Source organism: Natrix helvetica, assembly GCF_964273705.1.
Source record: "Natrix helvetica genome assembly, chromosome: 9".
In the NCBI taxonomy this organism is placed as follows: domain Eukaryota; kingdom Metazoa; phylum Chordata; class Lepidosauria; order Squamata; family Natricidae; genus Natrix; species Natrix helvetica.
The window spans coordinates 15,062,746-15,081,766 of record NC_138560.1 but is presented as its reverse complement, the minus strand read 5'-3'; the positions used below and the strand labels follow the sequence as shown (position 1 = coordinate 15,081,766).

At 39.3% G+C, this 19,021-nt stretch overlaps 1 protein-coding gene across 3 annotated transcripts in view; it reads left to right on the top strand.

The window, feature by feature from the left end:
* ARID1A (AT-rich interaction domain 1A) overlaps positions 1-19,021 on the top strand; it is a 116,580-nt gene that overhangs the window by 61,160 nt on the left and 36,399 nt on the right. For 2 of the 3 annotated variants that reach the window (XM_081962396.1, XM_081962394.1), the window contains exons 3-4: positions 549-1,049; positions 2,725-2,838. In XM_081962396.1, the coding sequence (XP_081818522.1) occupies positions 549-1,049; positions 2,725-2,838 (615 nt within the window). The remainder of the gene's footprint in view (positions 1-548; positions 1,050-2,724; positions 2,839-19,021) is intronic. The other variant, XM_081962395.1, reaches the window with a different exon arrangement.

The following is a 19,021-nucleotide window of genomic DNA, read 5'->3' as shown; positions in this document are numbered from 1 at the left end:
TTATTTCCTGTCCCTATAATAGAGCAGTTATGACCATCCTGCTTACAATACTATGATCATAATGTAATTAATAGTCATAACTAATATCTGAAAATCTCTAGGCAAGAGTGCAGATAGTCTCTGACTTAGCATCACAGTTGGGACTGGAATTTTGGTCACTAAGTGATGTCATTAAACAAGTGATCACATGTCCGGGACCAGTTTTACGACCATTTCTACCATGGGCATTAAGCAAATCTGGCTTCCCCCAGTTGAGTTGCTAGAAGCCCTCTGGTAAGGTCGCAAACCGTGATCGCGTGATCGGAAGACACTGTAACAATTGTAAATGCAAGCTAGTTGCCAAGCGCAGTCGTGTGGTTGCACTGTTGTAACTTCAAGGATGGGTCATAAGTCAAGTAGGAGGCTGCTGTAACTTCAAACTGATGTTAAATGAGCGGTCATAAGTGAAGGACTACCTGTAATGTATCTGTCTGAGCTCCATTCTTCAGCCTCTTCCTGACTTGACATTGATTTCTGTCCTTTTTTAAAAAAAAATGTCTCCCAAACAGATACCGCCTTATGGACAGCAGGGCCCTACTGGATACGGTCAGCAGAGTCAGACCCCTTATTACAACCAGCAGAGTCCTCACCCCCAGCAACAGCCTGCTTATGCCCAGCAGCCCCCCACTCAGGCCCCACATGCTCAGCCCTCTTATCAGCAAACGCAAACTCAGTCTCAGCCTCCTCAGCTTCAGTCATCCCAGCCCCCCTATTCCCAGCCACAGCCACAACCATCCCACCAGCAGTCCCCATCTCCATATCCCCAGCAGCCAGCCCCAGGCCAGCAGCAACACCCCCAGGGTCAGACTCCCTACTCTCAGCAGCAGTCCCAGTCCCCTTACCAGCAGCAGCAGCAGCAGCAGCAGCAGCAGCAGCAGCAGCAGCAGCAGCAGCAGCAGCAAGCTCAGCAGTCTGCTACCTCGGCGCTCGCCCAGCCATCGGCAACATACCCTCCGTCTCAGTCACAGCAGCCATCGGCTTATTCTCAGCAGCGCTTCCCACCTCCACAGGTAGGTTGTCTTCCATGAACTGCCCCATTCCTCTGCCCCAATCCTTTGATAGGTATTTCTGGAAAACTAGGCAGCTACACAGTAGCTCGGGTTCTGGCTCAGACTTATCAATACCTTTTCTGCTCTTTAAGTGGAGATAGAAAGAAATGCAGCTTGTCAAAGAGATGAACTACTCCAGGGGTGTCCAAACTTGGGAACTTTAAGACTAGTGGACTTCAACTCCCAGAATTCCCCAGCCAGCCATGCTGGCTGGGGAATTCTGGGAGTTGAAGTCCACAAGTCTTAAAGTTCCCAAGTTTGGACACCCCTGAACTACTCCTTTGCAGGCTGGGGAATTCTGGGAGTTGAAGTCCACACATCTCAAAAGTTGCCAAGGTTATGAAACACTGCCTTAAATATTTGAGAACACAATTACTTAACAATACCTGAGTAGTCCATTTGTCGGCGGCCAGGCAGAAAGCCAATTTACACACAACAAACTAAAACACCACCTTTCACTGTTTGTCTGTGACAGCCCACAGGCAAAAAGTACTTTATCAAGTGCAACCTGATTTTGATACATTAATGCATATCCTGCCTTTTCTTTTAGGAGCTCAAAGAGGCATATATTGTTCTCCTTTCAGTACCATCTCCTGACCTGGTATAGCTGTAATTTATCCTGCCAAACATATCTGTAAAGCAATTCAGGCAAAAGATAATTCCCAGGTTTTTGATGGGGCAGAATGGGGATTTTAACCTTTTTTTCCCTCTCCTCATTTGCCATGTGACACTTGTCCTTCTTTACCTTACTTTCAAAGAGGTGTTACATGACAAGTAGCAAAGAAGTACTTGAGCTGGAACACCACAGTTTTGAAGTGAGGAGAAGTGAGGCTTCTTACACTAATGCAAAACCACAATGAAAGAAAATGAAATGGATGATTTGGAGAAATTGGAGGTTGTCTGTTCGAAACTCTTCCATGTGCATCTTTGCAAACTAGGGCAGTTTCTGCAACACTGTACTTGCTGACCTTGAAAGGCATAAAGCTTGGGAAGGCTAATACCATTGCATATTAGTTTTCTCTGCATGGTGAATTGTTGCAGCAGAGGTCTTGAGTAGGTCTTCCAAACCTCTACTTTAAGGAAAGAGGGGAAAAAAAGGATTCAGGCATTTGCACTGTCTTCACTATGTATCTTGATCAGGGATCAGAAGCGGGCAGTGAGTTAACCACTGAATCTCTGCCGTGTTTCCAAAAAGCACAAAATGGCAGGTTGGTTGTTAACCTTTGTTCATTGGATATAGGTTTTTTTATAAAAAAAATACAGAGATATACACACATGGGCAGCTTAGGAAGAAAACACAAAATTATATGCTTGCTGATCCTGGATTGATTGACAATCTGTCTTATCTGGTTGATTAGATGTACCATCAATATTTTGCTCCTTGGCTACTTATTGATGTCACTTCCTATGCAAGAGCAAGCAGTGTGGGAAGTTAGGAAGGGTTTTTAACGCTATTGGGTTACACTAATTTTTAACTTCTGCAGTTGTTTACAATGCTTACTTCTGTTGTCACCACTTGGGGCGATTGAACAGAGCCAAGGAAGACAGATGACTGTACTATAACTTAGACTGAGATAAAAATAATATTTCTGTGGGTTTCCCCCCCACACACACTGGTTGGTCTCTTATATTCTAGGAGTTGTCACAGGATTCATTTGGATCCCATGCGTCGTCTGGCACGTCAATGACTTCCAGTAAAGGGCAAGAAGATGTCACTTTGAATCTGCAGTCGAGACCCTCTAGCTTACCGGTGAGTCAAAAAAATAGACTAAGGGAGGCAAAACATGATTTTTTATTGTGCATTGCCATATCTTGGAAAAATTGGGGAAAATCCTCATGCACCATGGAATTCTAGATTACTGAATATGTCTTTTTTTTTTACTTAAATGGAAGAATTTTGCCTGAAATATAAGAGGTATGTGTTAAATTTTGGTTCTGCTATTTTTTTTTAATTTGTATTAAACTCGCAGTACGAAACTTCTATTGCATTGTATAATGGTATAATTTATTTCTTTCTATTGATTTAATTTCTGCTAGAGCTGAACCTCCATTAGCTAATTGTATTAACCTGGTTAACTTGATTTTTTTTTTTTGCAGATGAGAAAATTCATTCAGATATGGTCAATTGTTGCATCTTTAGTTTTAAAAAAATCTCTAAATGATAAAAGTTATATCGGTATGTGCCTAGCACCTAAATTATGAAGAAGAGGCTATACTATTCATATTTTGGTGATATCCCTGATCTACATATACGGTAGATGGTGATATGATGGACCATCACGTATATAGTTCCCTATTTATGGCCCTCGCTATATCTTTTGTGTTTTGTGAAGAGAATAATTAGTAGGCTAATGACTTCATATGTATAGCTCTTTCCTGCTCCTCAAAGGACAGCCTTTGTAATGTGTGAAAAAGCTATTTAGTGCCTCGGCCTTATGCCAAGTTTCTCCTCAAGAGATTACCCCCAGCATCTCAAATGAGTTTAAGCTGCTGACCTGGAATTGGTCTCTTCCACTTACACTAGAGTGTTTGGTTTTCAGAATAGTGCACCTTTCAATGGTAAGAAAGAACAAAATGCAAAAGAGCTTGGTGTTTTGCAAAGCCCCTTTACTATATGCTTAAAAGGTTTACTAGGTGCTTCTTGGAAAAGGCAGTCAACATTGAACATTTCAGTCATATAGATAAAACACTTCACTTTAGAGGGATGCAGAGCAGCTTAATGTTCATACCAGTAATGGGATGAAGGGCAGGTAACTTCCTTCTCAGATGCTTACTAAAAAGAAAATATTTCTTCCATGATCATCTGATTTGCTTCGTTCTCTATATTGTCTTCCCAGTTGACATAGCTAATAGTCATTCTATATCCTAGTTTTGGCTACAGAAGGGATTGATGAAGTAGCACTGGAAGTTTTTAAGAAGAGATTAGATAACCATTTGTCTGAAAAGGTATAGGGTTTCCTGCCTAAGCAGGGGGTTGAATTAGAAGACCTCTAAGGTCCCTTCCAATTCTGTTATTCTGTTCTATTCTATTCTATTCTATTCTATTCTATTCTATTCTATTCTATTCATTTTCTTCATTCCTCTATTCTATTCCATTCCATTCCATTGTCCTCATCCGTATCCTATCCTATCCTTAGATAGTAGTTGGAGTAATTGCCAGTAGTTGGAATTAAGTTTCTCTTAGTGGAGTGACTTCAGTTTAAAGTAGAATATTGTGCATTCAGATTTGTATGTCTAAATGGTAGGTAACATTGCATAATCTATTGGAATTCAGCTGTCTTTCCAAATTATCTCCGGGATTGGTTGCTGAACAAAGTTCCTAATTCCTTGCTGTTCAGGGACATGGATAAGCGCTGCAGATGTTTTGGACTATAATTCTAGCCTTTTGTTATTAATCCTGTTAACTTCAATAGGATTTGATATGTAGTATATGCAGAGGTGCCAGGTTATTTGATCCTTATTAAAATAAAGAAAATAACCTTTCCAATTCAATGTTTCTAGGATTCAGTTTCCTTCCAGTGTATTTTTTCTTTAAATCTCTTCAGAAATCAGTTGTACTATGTACAAGTGTTGCTCACTCCTACCTAAATGTAGTCCTTTGTGCTTATTTGAGAGCTTGCAGTACTACAGGTCTGAAGGTTAGGTGGGTAACACTGGGGTTGGTGTGTGGATCCCTAATTACTTCTATGAAAAATCAGAAGAGGAGCCTACAGTATTCTCCATACATGTAGAATCCTAGGAAAAGGGTGTAGAAAGGGCCCCAGAATAATAGTGGTAGTAGATTAAAGCAATTTGGAGGTCAGCTCCTTTCCGGCATCATTTCTCCAGTTCCAGACTCTTTGGGGGTAGTATCAGGGCTTCTTTTGCTGTTAGGTCAGGAGTCGGCAACCTTAAGCACTCAAAGAGCCACAAAAGTCCTAACCAAGACACTTCCCCACCCCCCATTCAATTCTGGAGCCAACCAGAAATCCAGTTCCTCCCACCATAGACTCTCCTAGCATGGCATCCTTTTTTTTGTCCACCTGTCCTAATCAAAAGCCCTATCAATTGTGGAGCTAACTGGAAAACCCACCCCTTGCCCTAGAGTCTCCACCTGACACGCTGTGCTTCCCCCCTCCCAACCGGAAGCTCCTCAAAATTGTGGCGCCAACCGGCGACAGGGAGCCACAGCAGAGGGATGAAAGAGCCACATGCGGTTCCAGAGTCGCGGGTTGCTGGCCCCTGTGTTAGGTAACGAAAGCTTTTTCTACCAACCTCCCAAATGAACCTGGGCCTTTCCTTCTCCCACAGGCCAACTGTAGTGTTCTCCACCTAACCCTCAGACCTGCAGCACTGCAAGCTCTCAGATAAGCACAAATGACTACATTTATGTGATTTCTGAAGAGATTTACAGAGGAAACTGAATCCCAAAGTCGCTGAGTTGGAAATATTATTTTCTTTATTTTCTCTGCAGAGAAAGGTTGAGTTTTTGTTGAGTATTAAGGGCACAACTCTGTATTTCAATGCCCAGATGAGATCAGTAAGTATGCAGAGGACTTTCAAGTCCAACAACATCTCTCAGGTGATAGTCTCTTTTCTCATCCCAAATTTACCCTAGAAATGCTTGGTGCCTTGAGGTCATCATTTAGATTGTAGATGGTTGTGCCCTGGGGATTTTCACATTTCTTATTTGACTTGCATATCTAGATTTCTCTGCCTTACTAAGTTTCTTTAAATGTAACAGAAAAATCCAGCCTGCCCAAATTGATGTGCGGTGTAATAACGTGATCTTGCGCAAGGCAGGAAGGCGTTTTTCTAGAGGCACCAGTTAACTCATAACTCTCTGTTGCGATCAAGTTCCTATTTTCATTTAAGTGCCCATAGATACTGCCACCTCCATAGTTAGCCGGTCTGAGGTTTTGTTGGTGCTTGTTTTGCATCAAAATACTCTCTTTAAATGAAGAAGGAGGAGGGGAAAGAATCTGGGAGGGAAGAATGCAATTATGGAATTCGGAATTCCTTCTCTGAATCTCTTTAAGAATGGAGCAGTCATTTTTAGTCATATACATATACAGTAATTTGTCTAAGTCATCATGCACAGAATAAAATGGCATATGAATGACTTGAATAATACTTCCACTACATTTAGAAATGAGAAATTATTCAATTGTATAGGAGACTCCTGCCTATAAAATAGTGGGTGTCAGTGGTATATAATTAAGATGGCATCTTTTTTGAGAGTATGGCAATCATGGTGAGAAGCAGGCTAACTTACGTATCAGCTGTGCAAGGGGCTATGTGCTTACAACCAGGTTTGACACAGTTCTCTTTCTGACTTGGTAAAGTCTTCATTGCTGGCTTACCTTTCTCCCTATAAGTGAACAGCCAACGGTGTAGTTGGCCTTACCTGTGCCACAAATGTAGCTAATGAAGATACTAAAAATCAATTTTGGTGCCTTCCCCTCAGTTATGGAGTGATAATGTAAATTTAAACCTAGGTACCTTTTTTGGAAAGTTCTGAATTTGGTTGCTATTAAAACAAAAACCAAAGCCTTGAATGACCAGCACCTGCTTAATGAAGGATCAATTGGGACAAGAGTGTCAAACTCGTGGCGTCACGTCATCATGTGACATTGTGACTCCCCCCCTTTGCTAAACGGGGTGGGCGTGGCCAGCATGTGATGCATCTGGCCCGCTGGCCGAGAGTTTGACACCCCTGAATTATGAGGAAGAAAATGAAAGTCAAAAGCAGGTGGTGGGAAGTGGCAGAGTGCAGAGGAGTCAAAAGAGCAGAGATTTATGGGAGGAGATAGCGGAATAGGGAAGAGGTGAAGGGAAGGGAAGTTTAGCAGTTGAAACGTGAGGTCCTAGCCTAACAACCACAACCATCACTACTGGAACTGCCTTGCTAACTGATGTGATCACATGGTATTTTTCCTAATAAATTGGCCCTTCAGTTAAGCCAGGGGTTCCCAACCTTTTAGATATCCCGCACCCTTAGAATGCTTCCAATATATTATATGCATATAATTATGCATATACACTATAATTTTGAAACTTCTAAATGAGGGTTTTCCACACTTTTTTGCAAGGAGGGCCAGATTTGGTGAGGTGAAAATGTGTGGGACCGACCATTCAGCCTGACATTCTTTGAACCATTAACATTAAATGTAAATAAACTATTTTATGAAAGACTAAACAAATAATCCGGCGGGGAGAAGAGGCTGCGAGCCGCTCGAAATTTGAAAACGGGCCACAATTCGCCCCCTGGCTGGACTTTGGACATACCTGTTCTAAACTCAAGTTTTCACACCCCCTGGAATATCATCTCGCACTCCTAGGGGGTTTGAGCACCCCTGAGTTAAGCAATGAAAATTCCAGTCCCAATTACAGTTATTAAGTGAGGACTACCTGTGTATTTATTCAGTGTCAGCAGAATGTATTGTATTACAACATAATTTCTAGAAATTTTCAAAAATACACGCAATGTCATATTTAAAATTTAGATTTCGGGGATGTGCCTCGTGAGTTTAAGGAGTCTTGTCAGGGCTGAACAACGGTTTTGTGATTATAACTAGAATGGAATATTGTGCAATTTCCTGTTTGCTTTAAATTCTTTGTTGGGCTTGTAAACTACATTAGTTCAGTGGTTTGTATTTAGAGCCCCTTCCCCCTTTTTTCCTAAACTATTTGAATAAATGAGATAAATCCGATTTGTGCAGCCCAAATATGACCCAATTTTATTATTACACTATTAGGTTTACCCACCTTGCATTTCTTATGCTCTAGTACTTCTCAAAGGACTGGATTTGACTTAAGGTTATGTAGCCCTGCTTAAAAGGAGCATAACTCTTCTGAGATTGACAGTATAATTTATTAATGATACACATGAAATAAAATGTTGAGACTGTAGAAGTACATCTGTGAGAGAATCTTCCTCTGGAACAACTTCCACATCAAAATATGAAAATACCTTGCTTTGAAGTCAAGAATAACAAGCATTTCTCCTAAGTGATGTTTTTTGACACATGGTTTTAATATGAACAATGCAAAAGAAGGAGTAAAGGAAAAATCATATTTTACACAGATACCAAAACTACCACTGTATAGGACAGAAACCGATATGTTGCTTACGCCATTTACTAAGAGGCGAGGTCTCACTCGCCATCTTCATCTATGTATATAGATGAATATCTATATGTAGATCTATATATATATTTCATTTTATATATATATCAAAGTAAAGCTTCTGCTTCATCTCTTGGGTAATTCTTGATTGTCTAATCTGTCTTTACTTTCATGCTGATAATTTTAAGGTTTGTTTATATTACAGTGATAAAAATAAAAAACATCAAAAATTGGGCCATAGGAATTTAACAACTTATGAATATAATAATTCTGATTTCTTACTCGGGGAGTGAGCTTTTGCATAATATCGTTTTTTTTGTTCAATTATGAAATGTAGATTTTATTTTATCAATCCTAATTGTAGTCAGGAACTTAATTGATACCATGTTTCACTGAAAATACGACCTATCCCGAAAACAAGCCTTAGCCCAATTTTTATACCTGGGCCTAATATAAGCCCTAACCCAAAAAATAAGCCCTAGTTAAGCCCCACTCACCATCTGGTTGTAGGAGGTGGGGTGAGGTGCATGTGTAAAAATCAAGCTAGGGCGAGGGTGGGGTAGAGTGGCACCCCACGCCCACTTACCTTAGGACTGTTGCAGCTAGGCCTCCTGCGGCCGACCTCTGTCGTGCCACTGCCTGACTTCTGTGACCTATTGCGGCCAGATGCCATGTGTTGCATTGCGCCAGTGCTACTGTTTGCAACAGGATACTGTAAGGCTTGTTGCACCAGTGTTGCCGCTTGCAGCAGAACATCGCAAGGCTCATCGCACTCGTGACCCTGGTTGCAAGAGGACGCCTCAAGGCTCGTTTTGCTGGTGCTGCTTCTCATGGCAGGACTCCATGTAGCTTGTTGTGCTGGTGCTGCCACTCACCCCCGCCATAATGTAGGAGGCCTACTAGGCCATGTCTACCATGGCCACGCCCGCCCAGCAACCGGGCAGAGAACCCGTTGCTAAAAATTTTGAAGCCCACCCCTGGTCTTATGTAGGGATAGGGATTTGGAAACTAAATGATGGATTCATGATTTCTTTTAAGGACTCTTGTACAAGCCATGATGATGATTGGCGTCAATAAAATGCTTAATAGTAACAAAAGCAGGTGGAATTGATAAAATGGGAAGAAGCCAATATGGGGAACAAATGCATACTCCTGGGGCCTAGCTAGGTCTAGCTAATTAATCATACTGTAGTTAGACGGAAGCACATTTTATAAGGGTGAGATACAGCAGAGTTTAAATATTTCTAGGGTGTTTCTTTTAAAACATGACATAAATGGTAAAGGATCAGAAATTGATTAACAGTAAATGCAACTCTATAATTTTCTACAATGTTTCCATCTTTTAAGCAGACACTTGTGTTTTGTTGCTGAATTGGTTTTTTTTTTTTTAACTTTTTAAAATCTGCCTGAGAATTAATACACATTACTGTTTACAGGAAGATAGGTATACAAATAGTTCTTATTTAGTGACCACAGTAGTGACCATAACCTGGTCGCTAAGTGAAAAACCATGCAACTACAACTATGCTTACAATCTTAGTTCACCTTTCCATTGTTTTACAGATCTGCAAATGTCACAGATGCAGGCAGTGGTCTCAAATTTACTTTTTCTTCGCCATTGTAACTGGAGGGTCATGGTCTGAGGGAGTTGCTAAGCAAGGGATACTGTACATTCTGTCCATGCAAATATTTTCAGCAAAAAAGACTTGCTTTTTTTTTTTGATAGGAGATGTATATGTGCAAAATTCACAACTGTGAAAACAGAGGATTATGATATTTCACTTTGCCTGTTAATTTGAGAAATGTGAATTACATTCTGTCACTTTGAACCATTCTGCCTACTTGATTTTCAGTCACAATATTAATAGGAAATGTACCAGTGGGAATCGAGTTGCTTCTCAAGTGACTTGCAGGGAGAGCAGTAACTAATGTAGCTCTTGAAGAAAGGGCAGGACTGCTAGATGGAGAAGGGAGGACATCAAGACAAAAAGGAGCAAAGCTTATTAGAAATAAAACACGTGCGTTCAATCAGTGTGCATTTTGCTGGCTGATTATACCAGCCAAATTATTAGATCAGTGCATAATATACAGAAGTCAGATCTTAAACCAGATATAAATGTACACCTCCGTACTCATCGTTACTTGGTTCTTGGGGGTGGTGGTGCACTAACTACCAAAAATGATGAGTAGCCAAAAAAAAAGAAAACCCCATAAGGAATAATTAGTGACACAAGACAGCAACACCAACAAGTTCTAGCTTGGGTGTTGCATAACAAACAAACAATGAGTACTCTGCTAAAAAGATTATGTCAAAATGCATTGACTACAAAATTTGAAATTTCAAAGCAATTGAGTACCAAGGTACCACTGTGCTTAAACAACATTGGAGAAAATCTATGTATGTAGACACTAAGACTGATTTGATGGCACTCAGTCAACCAAACAACCAACAGTACTTTGCAGTGGGAATAACCTTCTTTGGACTTTTATTCTTAATCTCCATGAATAGTTTAAGAAATACTTTATAAATCAAATATACGGTACATCTCAACAGAATCAACTACGTACAGCTTGCTTAACAGCTATTAAAAATGTGAATCTTAAATAGCCTTTAAAAAGGGTTTTTAAAACTTTGATTAGTGGATTAGTATAAGATCCCACCTTACTTACCTTGACTGTTCTGATAATACCTTTTTAAAATGAATTTATTAAATACTTGATCATATTGCATGGATGTTTTTGAATGCAGAATTGTGTGTAGTTTGTCTTCGTTGTAAACATTTGTTTACCAGTTTGCCTATTAAGCTTATTTTATTGGATGAAATGTTATTATTTTTTAACATTTGTATCATACTTCGGTAGTTTAAAAATATGTTACATGACCAGCTTTAAAAATGTAATTAAACTAGCAGTAAAATGGTAATGCAAGTAAGCAGGTACTCATATGACATATGCTTACACGGTCAACTCCCACAGCTTGGTATAGCAGTTTTAAAACTGTAATGGTGGACCTTATGTAACAAAAGCACCAATTGGTAAAGGTAGTCCTCACTTAACAATCCTAATTGGGATCAGAATTTCCATCACTAAGCAAAGTGGTCATTAGGTAAAACCTAACATGAGCGCACCACTTAGTAGTAACGTGATTGCAGTCATTAAGTAAGGATCTCATTTTCCTCCTGCCCTTGTTTGCCTTTTTCATCCCTTCCCACCTTTCTATCTCCCACTTCATCTCTGCCCTCTTGGCCAGCCTGCACTCTGCCCCCTCAGACATACTGGACCAAGGCAGCTGCTGGACCTCTGCAAAGCTACACAAAGCTTCCCGAACACTGTGAAGATCTTGTCCAAGCATCTGCCTTGGTTGTGCATGATTCATCAGCAAGAACACAATTTTACTCTAGTTATCCTTTTTAAATATATTTTCTTGTCCTTTTGAGGATGCTCTGACTAGAACTGTTGTCAGGCCCAAAGACAACAGCAAAACCCAGTTAAGTCCAATCCTTTATTTGCTTGCATGTAATGGACAGAATCTTGCCAAACTAAAGTTATCACCTTCTAACCTACTAGATATATATCCTGAGGGATTCTAGGGTGTGGCTATTCTGGACTCTTTCCTTCATCCCACATCTAGCTGCTGCGCAATCTCTTAATTTCAGCTTCTCTCTGATAAAATGTACTGCCTGTGTACATTTTATGTACTCTCTGTGCTACCAAGACTCCCCTCCACTGCTTCTCCAGGTGCACATTCCATGTCAACTGTACCCATACATATATGTATTCCATTTATTTACATATAGACTTTATTATGGCCACCTTCTCAAGAAGACCCTGGGCAAGCTTACAGTTATTCTAAATATCACCATACCATAAGTTTATATAAAGTATTTATGAAACAGTAAACATTCAAGTAAATTGAAATGGGGGTTACATTTAAGCAGAGGATCTGTAAAATCAAAATGAGTCTTTAAACAAATACTTTAGACATTTTACACAGATATAAAATACGGAATGTGATTTTCTGTATATATAGAAACACTCCATAATGGCAGATTTTCTCTGCTGCAACTAAAGTCTGCTAAATTAAGATCTGTTTGCTACAGTAGAATTTTCTTTCACGATCTCTAGTGTAGGCCTTACTTACTTAACTAGTAGGTTGGCATTTGATTGAACTAATTATGACTGTCCAATGCCACCTGTCTCAATTATTATTATCTCAACTACATATTTGTAAAGTTAGCAGTGATACTTGTTTAAAATTGCTCTTGTTGGTTTTCCAATAAGTTCAGTTAAATTGGGGCTGTCAAACTTCCGGCTTGTGGGCCAAATGTGTCACACACTGGCCACAACCACACCTGGTTTAGCGAAGGGGGGAAAAGTCCCAATACGTCATGTGACGATGTGAGTTTGACACCCCTGAGTTAAATGCTTGACTGAGAAAATAATTAGGAAAGATACAGTCTAGTAAGTATATTGAAGGCCTCTTTAAAAAAATAAAAATGTTCTATTATGATTTATTCATATAGCCATTTTCTGAAGAAAGAAGTACTTGGCTTATGACCACAATTCATCTGTTGCTCAGTGAGGCGTTAATTACATTTTGCTCCATTTTACAACCTTCCTTGCCACCACTGTTAAGTGAATCACTGCAGTTGTTACATTAGGAACCTGGGTGCTAAATGCATCTGGCTTCCCTATTGACTTTGCTCGTTACAAAAGGTGACCCCAGGACACTGTAAGAGTAATAAAAACGAGTCAGTTGCCAGGTGTCTGAATTTTGATCACGTGAGCCATGGGAATGCTGCAACGGTCGTAAGTGTGAAAAGAAGTAATAAGTCACTTCTTTTCAGTGCCATTGTATCTTTGAATGGTCAATAAATGAACTGTTGTAAGTTGAGGACTATCTGTATCCTCAAAATATGTCCTATTTCAGACTTGTAAGGCAGAAAACATACGTTAGGCGTTCAGCTACACCTATTCTTTTATCACAGGACTAAATAATAAGTGAACTTCTAGCTGAAGTGTAATTTGATAAAGAGCTTTCTGGCTTCTGAAAGAAAATATGCTTTTTTGTCTAATCATGATGTTATTGATTTCAAATAACTAATGAGGACCAAGAACGTTGGATGTTAAAGAAAACTCTTGAAGAGATTATCCAGTATCTAAAGGGATGGATGCAGGAATATACTCTCGCCTGATTCTCTGCTTACTTGCTAACTGTATACCTTTCCCCCAAGATTAAACATCCACTTGTCCAGCCTTTAGCTATATCAATTGATTTCTCCTTGTATGAGAGATTATTATTATAAATGTGGGGCTGTTTATAGGCAAACATTTCATGAATAAAAGGTGTAAGTGAATTCAGTTGGTAGTCTGAAAAGCTATTTCACAGTTTATCAGAGTAAATTGTATGCTGCTGTTCCCGTAGACAGACCGATGCCTTCAAAATACCAATACCTGCATATTAAGTGACAGCCGTATCATGCTACGAGCTTAGGATACATGTTGTGATAACATAGACTTTGTTAAGTGATTTTTGTTTACTACTATGAAGAGAAGGAATTTCTTACCAAGATTATTTATCCTTTTCTCTCCACAGTTCACAGTGTGGAACTTGGCCCAACAATTTGTAAATTCATGGGAAAATAACATTTGCTTGCTAATTATAACTTGTCTAGGCATTGCTGTAAATGGTCCCAGAGTACACCGTGCCAGAGATCCATATGGCATTTGAAGGATCAGTGCCTCCCAAATTGTTCTGGCAGGAAGGTTCCTGTAAGGCCTGTCTGTTGAATGACTGTGCTCATTTGCATGAAAAGATTAATAGCAAAACAAAACCATGCGTGCGACTACCCACATCTTAATTTTATTCCTCTAGAGGCCAATCTCATTCTGAGTGTCTGCTTTAAAAAAAAAAAAAACTTGCAAAATAGCTTTTATTTCTAGCACTGCTGGAAAGGCTGTTTCTGGGAATCTCTTTTTATTCCAGTGAAGTGATTTCTGGGCATGACTTGTTTCTTGGAACTGATCTGCTTAGTTGTCCTGGTGTCTTCCACTGTTAAACTACCAGAGGCCAACCTGATGCTCAGAAGGAAATTCCCCACCCCCATTGCCGTGTCAGTCATGGCCCTTCCGAGCAGCAGGGGAGGATGTATGCTTGAGTCTCTTTGGAAGGGCAGCCAATCAGAATCTGCCTTATAAATCAGGCTGCTCGAAGTCACCGATGCCATTTGCTGTCCCTGTGCTTCAGGCAGGAGGCTGGGTTTGCAACAGATCATGCTATGCTCGATCCAGGGCCCATTTCCTGTTTCTATTCTAGTCGTTGGTGGCTCAGCACAGCTTCCTGCCTGTGTACGTTACCGATTCCCCTGATGGCAGCTCTTGTTTTCTTAGGAACAATTTCAGTTAGAAAATTAACTGAAATATGAAGGCAGCTGGGTCTTGGATAGGAGTAGATTAGAAAATCGGTGCATGCGCACTGAGATTTCTTCTGTCACTTCTTTCTTCTGCTTTGAGTCCAGTTTGTTGTGGCCAGGCAAGCTGGAGATGTAATCAGAAAATTTGCTAAAGGGGTCTCACTGCTCAGCTTAGATTTCCAAGGGTGGTTTGTTAATCTTGTGAAACCACAGGATTGAATGGGCCTCGATAGCATTGTTGCTTGCTCTTTACAAGCATGCTGACTTACTGCTTTACAAATGTATATTGCGTTAAAAGCTTGGGGTTCTATCAGTGAAAGCGTGTGAAAGAGGGTTTAAAAATCAGATTCCAAAATGCAATGTTTAAAATGCTACTCTTAGCATCACTTTTGCACCTAAGCAGCCTACTGTAACCAGTTTTCTTTTTTAGAATGGTACATTTTCTCTCCTATTAAAATAAATGTGAATCGAGCTTTCTGGAATTGTCTTTTAGAGTTCAGAGTTCTAACTCTATGGTTCTTCAGGGGCGCTCTTGGCACTATAGAGAACATCGGAACCAATGTTAAGCAAAGAGTCAAGGGTAGGAATCATCAATTGAAATAGCACTATCTCTTGTATTAGATAATATCAAGTTGTGTCCTGAAGCCAAATAGATCATTCCTTAAGCCAATAGCATAAGAATTTCTGATTAAAGAAGACGCTTCATCCTGGTGAAGTACAATGCATTTCCCATGAAATTCCATATTGGAAAACAGAATTTGCTCTTGTAGATCAAAGAAGCTCCAACAGTAGAATTACACTTCTTCCATTTTTTTAATTGTCTTAGTATTATTGTAATGTACTTGTATTGCAATACATTTTTTGGCCTATCACTTCAGACACAGGGAGTTATATAAAAATTGTCAAATTTTATATAGTGTCCTATAAGATGGGGAAATCACTGTCCCTTTGATTGGCACAGGACACTTTCCCTAGTTCTTTTTAATTTCCAATTTGAAATAACCTTGGGATTTTGCTTTAATGGTTATATTATGCTAAGTTGTATCATTTTGTGTATGTGTGTGCATGCGCGCAGACACACACACATATATGAACTGGTCATTAAAACTAAGTGTTTTATTTAAATATCACATAATAAAGCAATAAACAATAATCATAAATCCAAGAGCTACAATTAGAGCAAGAGACAACAGTAAAAAAACAGTGAACAAAGTGGACTTTATTTAAAAGAGGGTGCAAACCTCTGCTTGCCCAAGAAGAAAATCCATAATGCTTGTATTGAAAGGCTATTTCCATAACATTCACCTGATCATTATACATAAAAACAGGTTGATATGAGATTTTTATTTTGAATAATCTGGCTTTCAACTATTTAAGCCTTCCCTGGTCAAAAAAGAGAACAGTTGTCTCTAAAACAAAACAAATTCTGTGGAGGTTGATCTACAACTGGTGTAATGTATCTTCTGTTAAGGTTACTCCCAAGGGCAACGCCATCTCATGCAAGCAATCTAAAAAGGAGATGAAATAAGCAATGTATCAAAGTGGCTCAATTCTTTCTCTAAAATAGAGACATGCAAATTAAAACTAGGGAAAGGGGCTTTTAACAGTTAATTGTTCTTCAGGAATAATAAAAAATCAGGCTCACTTGGAAATTAACTGTTCCATTTGGCTAAAGATTTTTATATTATTCACTCATTCAATTTCTATGGTTGCCCATCTCAATCAAGTGACTCTGAGCAGTGAAATCATAAAATCAATTAAAATCAAACAGAAACACAATCCAAAAATGTGCATAGCAGCCAAGAAAGTAATCATAACTGTAGAAGTTAATATAGCCAGGAACCCCACCACCACCACCACCAACACACTTGGTATCGCAGGCCTAGGTCTTCAAGGCTTTATGAGAGGCCAACAGGGCAGGGGCCACCCCAATTCCCGGAGAGAACATGGTTACAGCAGAGAAGGCATGTCTCCTAGTCTCAGCCAGCTGATACTTCTTGATTGACAGATCAGATTGGACGAATAGAAACAACTGGAGGAGATGGTCCCTCAGATTCCAAGTCATGAAGGGCTTTAAAGATGACAACCAGCACCTTAAACTGTATCCAAAAACAATTGGCAACCAATGCAGCTAACGAAACAATGGTGTTACATGTGTTGAATCTTCAACACCATTTACTACTTGTGCAACTGCATTCTGCACTAGTTGAAACTTCGCAAATGCTCTTCAAGGGCAGCACCACGAAGAGCATATTACAGTAATTCTATGTATTCTAGGTTCTTACTCAATCTTAGTAGATTGAGGACTGTGCTATCTAGGAAGGAGGTGGATTCTGAGGAAGGATGGGGTGCATTCCAAAGGAGTAAGAGGCTACTTAATCCAGATGTTACACATAAGAGAAAGAGGGTGAAATAGTCCCTAATTAATTGTTCACATAATATATTTTAGAAGTAGATAGAACAGTCCTCAATCTAGTAAGTTTTGTCTATAGCATAGGTGTGAAAACAATAAAGAAGTCAGCTTGCAAGATTCTGATTCGTTTTTGGGACTAAGAAATCCAAACAGGAGGTCACAAGGGCATGAGTGACTATGAGCAGACCTTCCCAGGAATGGGCACAGCTGGCGCACAGTGAGAAGGCATGCAAAGATCCTCCTAGCCCTGTTGTTGCCTGCTCTTATAGTAGATGCCACAAGTCCAAGAAGACCTGCAGATTATGTACTAGATCCATTTGAGACAATGTCACCCCATCCAGGACCAAAGATTAATACATCTGGACACTCAAAAGGTCCAAGTTTTTAAAGCAACTCAGTTTTGCTTGAGTTGAATGTGGTCCAGATAATTATCTTCTTCAATGGCCCTTTGAAGCTCCCATGTGAGGACTTTCTCCACAACCAGTGTCTTAAATAGTTTATTGGAAGATATAACATAGACATGTTATATCTTCTATATCTTCTGAATGATTTCCAATGAAAGACACACTCAGAGGCTTGGATTTGGACCATAGATGTGTTATAAAGAATTAAGACAGTTTCAATAACTTGGCTAGTACTAGTTTAGTAGGGAAGATTGAGATAAAGCTTAGCACTATTTATTTTTTGTGGAAGAATTCTTTGAAGCAACAAAACCACATGTGGCTTGCAATCTTCATTTCTCTGACTATCATGGCAAGTGATGTTGGATGATTTTGATGAGTAATGATATTACTTTGACTATTAAAACCTTGAAATACATAAATGACTTACCTGGGCACATTTGACCTATTATGGCTAATAATTAGCTTAGCATATGTCAATGTGTGCAGCTGTAAGCTGGTTACCATAGTTACATACAAAATTTCTTGGGAATATTTCCCAAGTAACCTGTTCCATTATATCCAGCTGTTTAAATATAAGGTTGCTGGGTCTATGGCTTTGATAGATCTATTTAGTCCATACTGAGCACAAAGACAAGACCTGTTAATATCAAAATAAACTTCAATACTCTTTTCCGTATTAGGATAATCATTTTGCAGATTATATGAACATATTATGTCTAATCAAAAGAGAGAAATATGTTGCCTACCTTGGTGTAGGCAGTCCAGTCCAAATCAAACGCAAGACATATGAGACATCCCAAGTAGAACTGGTCCTCTTCAGTCAGTAAAAGTATAGGTAAACAAAACATTTTCTATTGTAAATTGCAAAATACAATATCCTCATGTCTTTGAAACCTTGTATTGCATAACCTGTCATCTTTCAATGATGAGCAGTCAGAATACCTGAACTGCGCTGAAAAGCAGATAATCTAGTATTGTCAATATTATTGGGTGTGTAGATGATCTTTTGAACCAAAATAGGGAGATGGCAGCGATTTCTGCATTTGAGGAACATTACTGCTGAGTTGCAATTGCCTCACTCCCCCAATTTTGCTTAATCCCATAATAAGGCCTGGTGGCCCCTAACCTTCATTTTAGTTCAGTTGACATTGGCCTTCTTGACATTGGCCTGTATTAAGGTATGACTCTTTCAAACGCAGGTCCCTACTTATTAGCTTTAAGAAGCTCCCAGTAATTTCATCTATTGCTTGTGGTTTTTCTATGTCTTCAATCTCAGTTGCCGATTTATAACAATTAACACAATTTATTACATTATTATACTATAAATATAACTACATAGCAAAAAAAAAATTCAACATGTGTTTGTAATAATGAAAGATTAATTAAGACAGCAAAAGTTATTCAGAAGAGCACTGCCTGTCTCTTTTTTTGTTTTATAATTTCTGTTGCTTTTCCAACAGATTACACAATAACGTCATTTCTAAATAAATATGCTGTTAACTTAAACTGGAAAATTATTATGAAGTATAGAAACACCAAATAACATTTGCTTGAATGCCTTAGATGCAAAAAATGCATCAAAGTAGTTGTATGGGT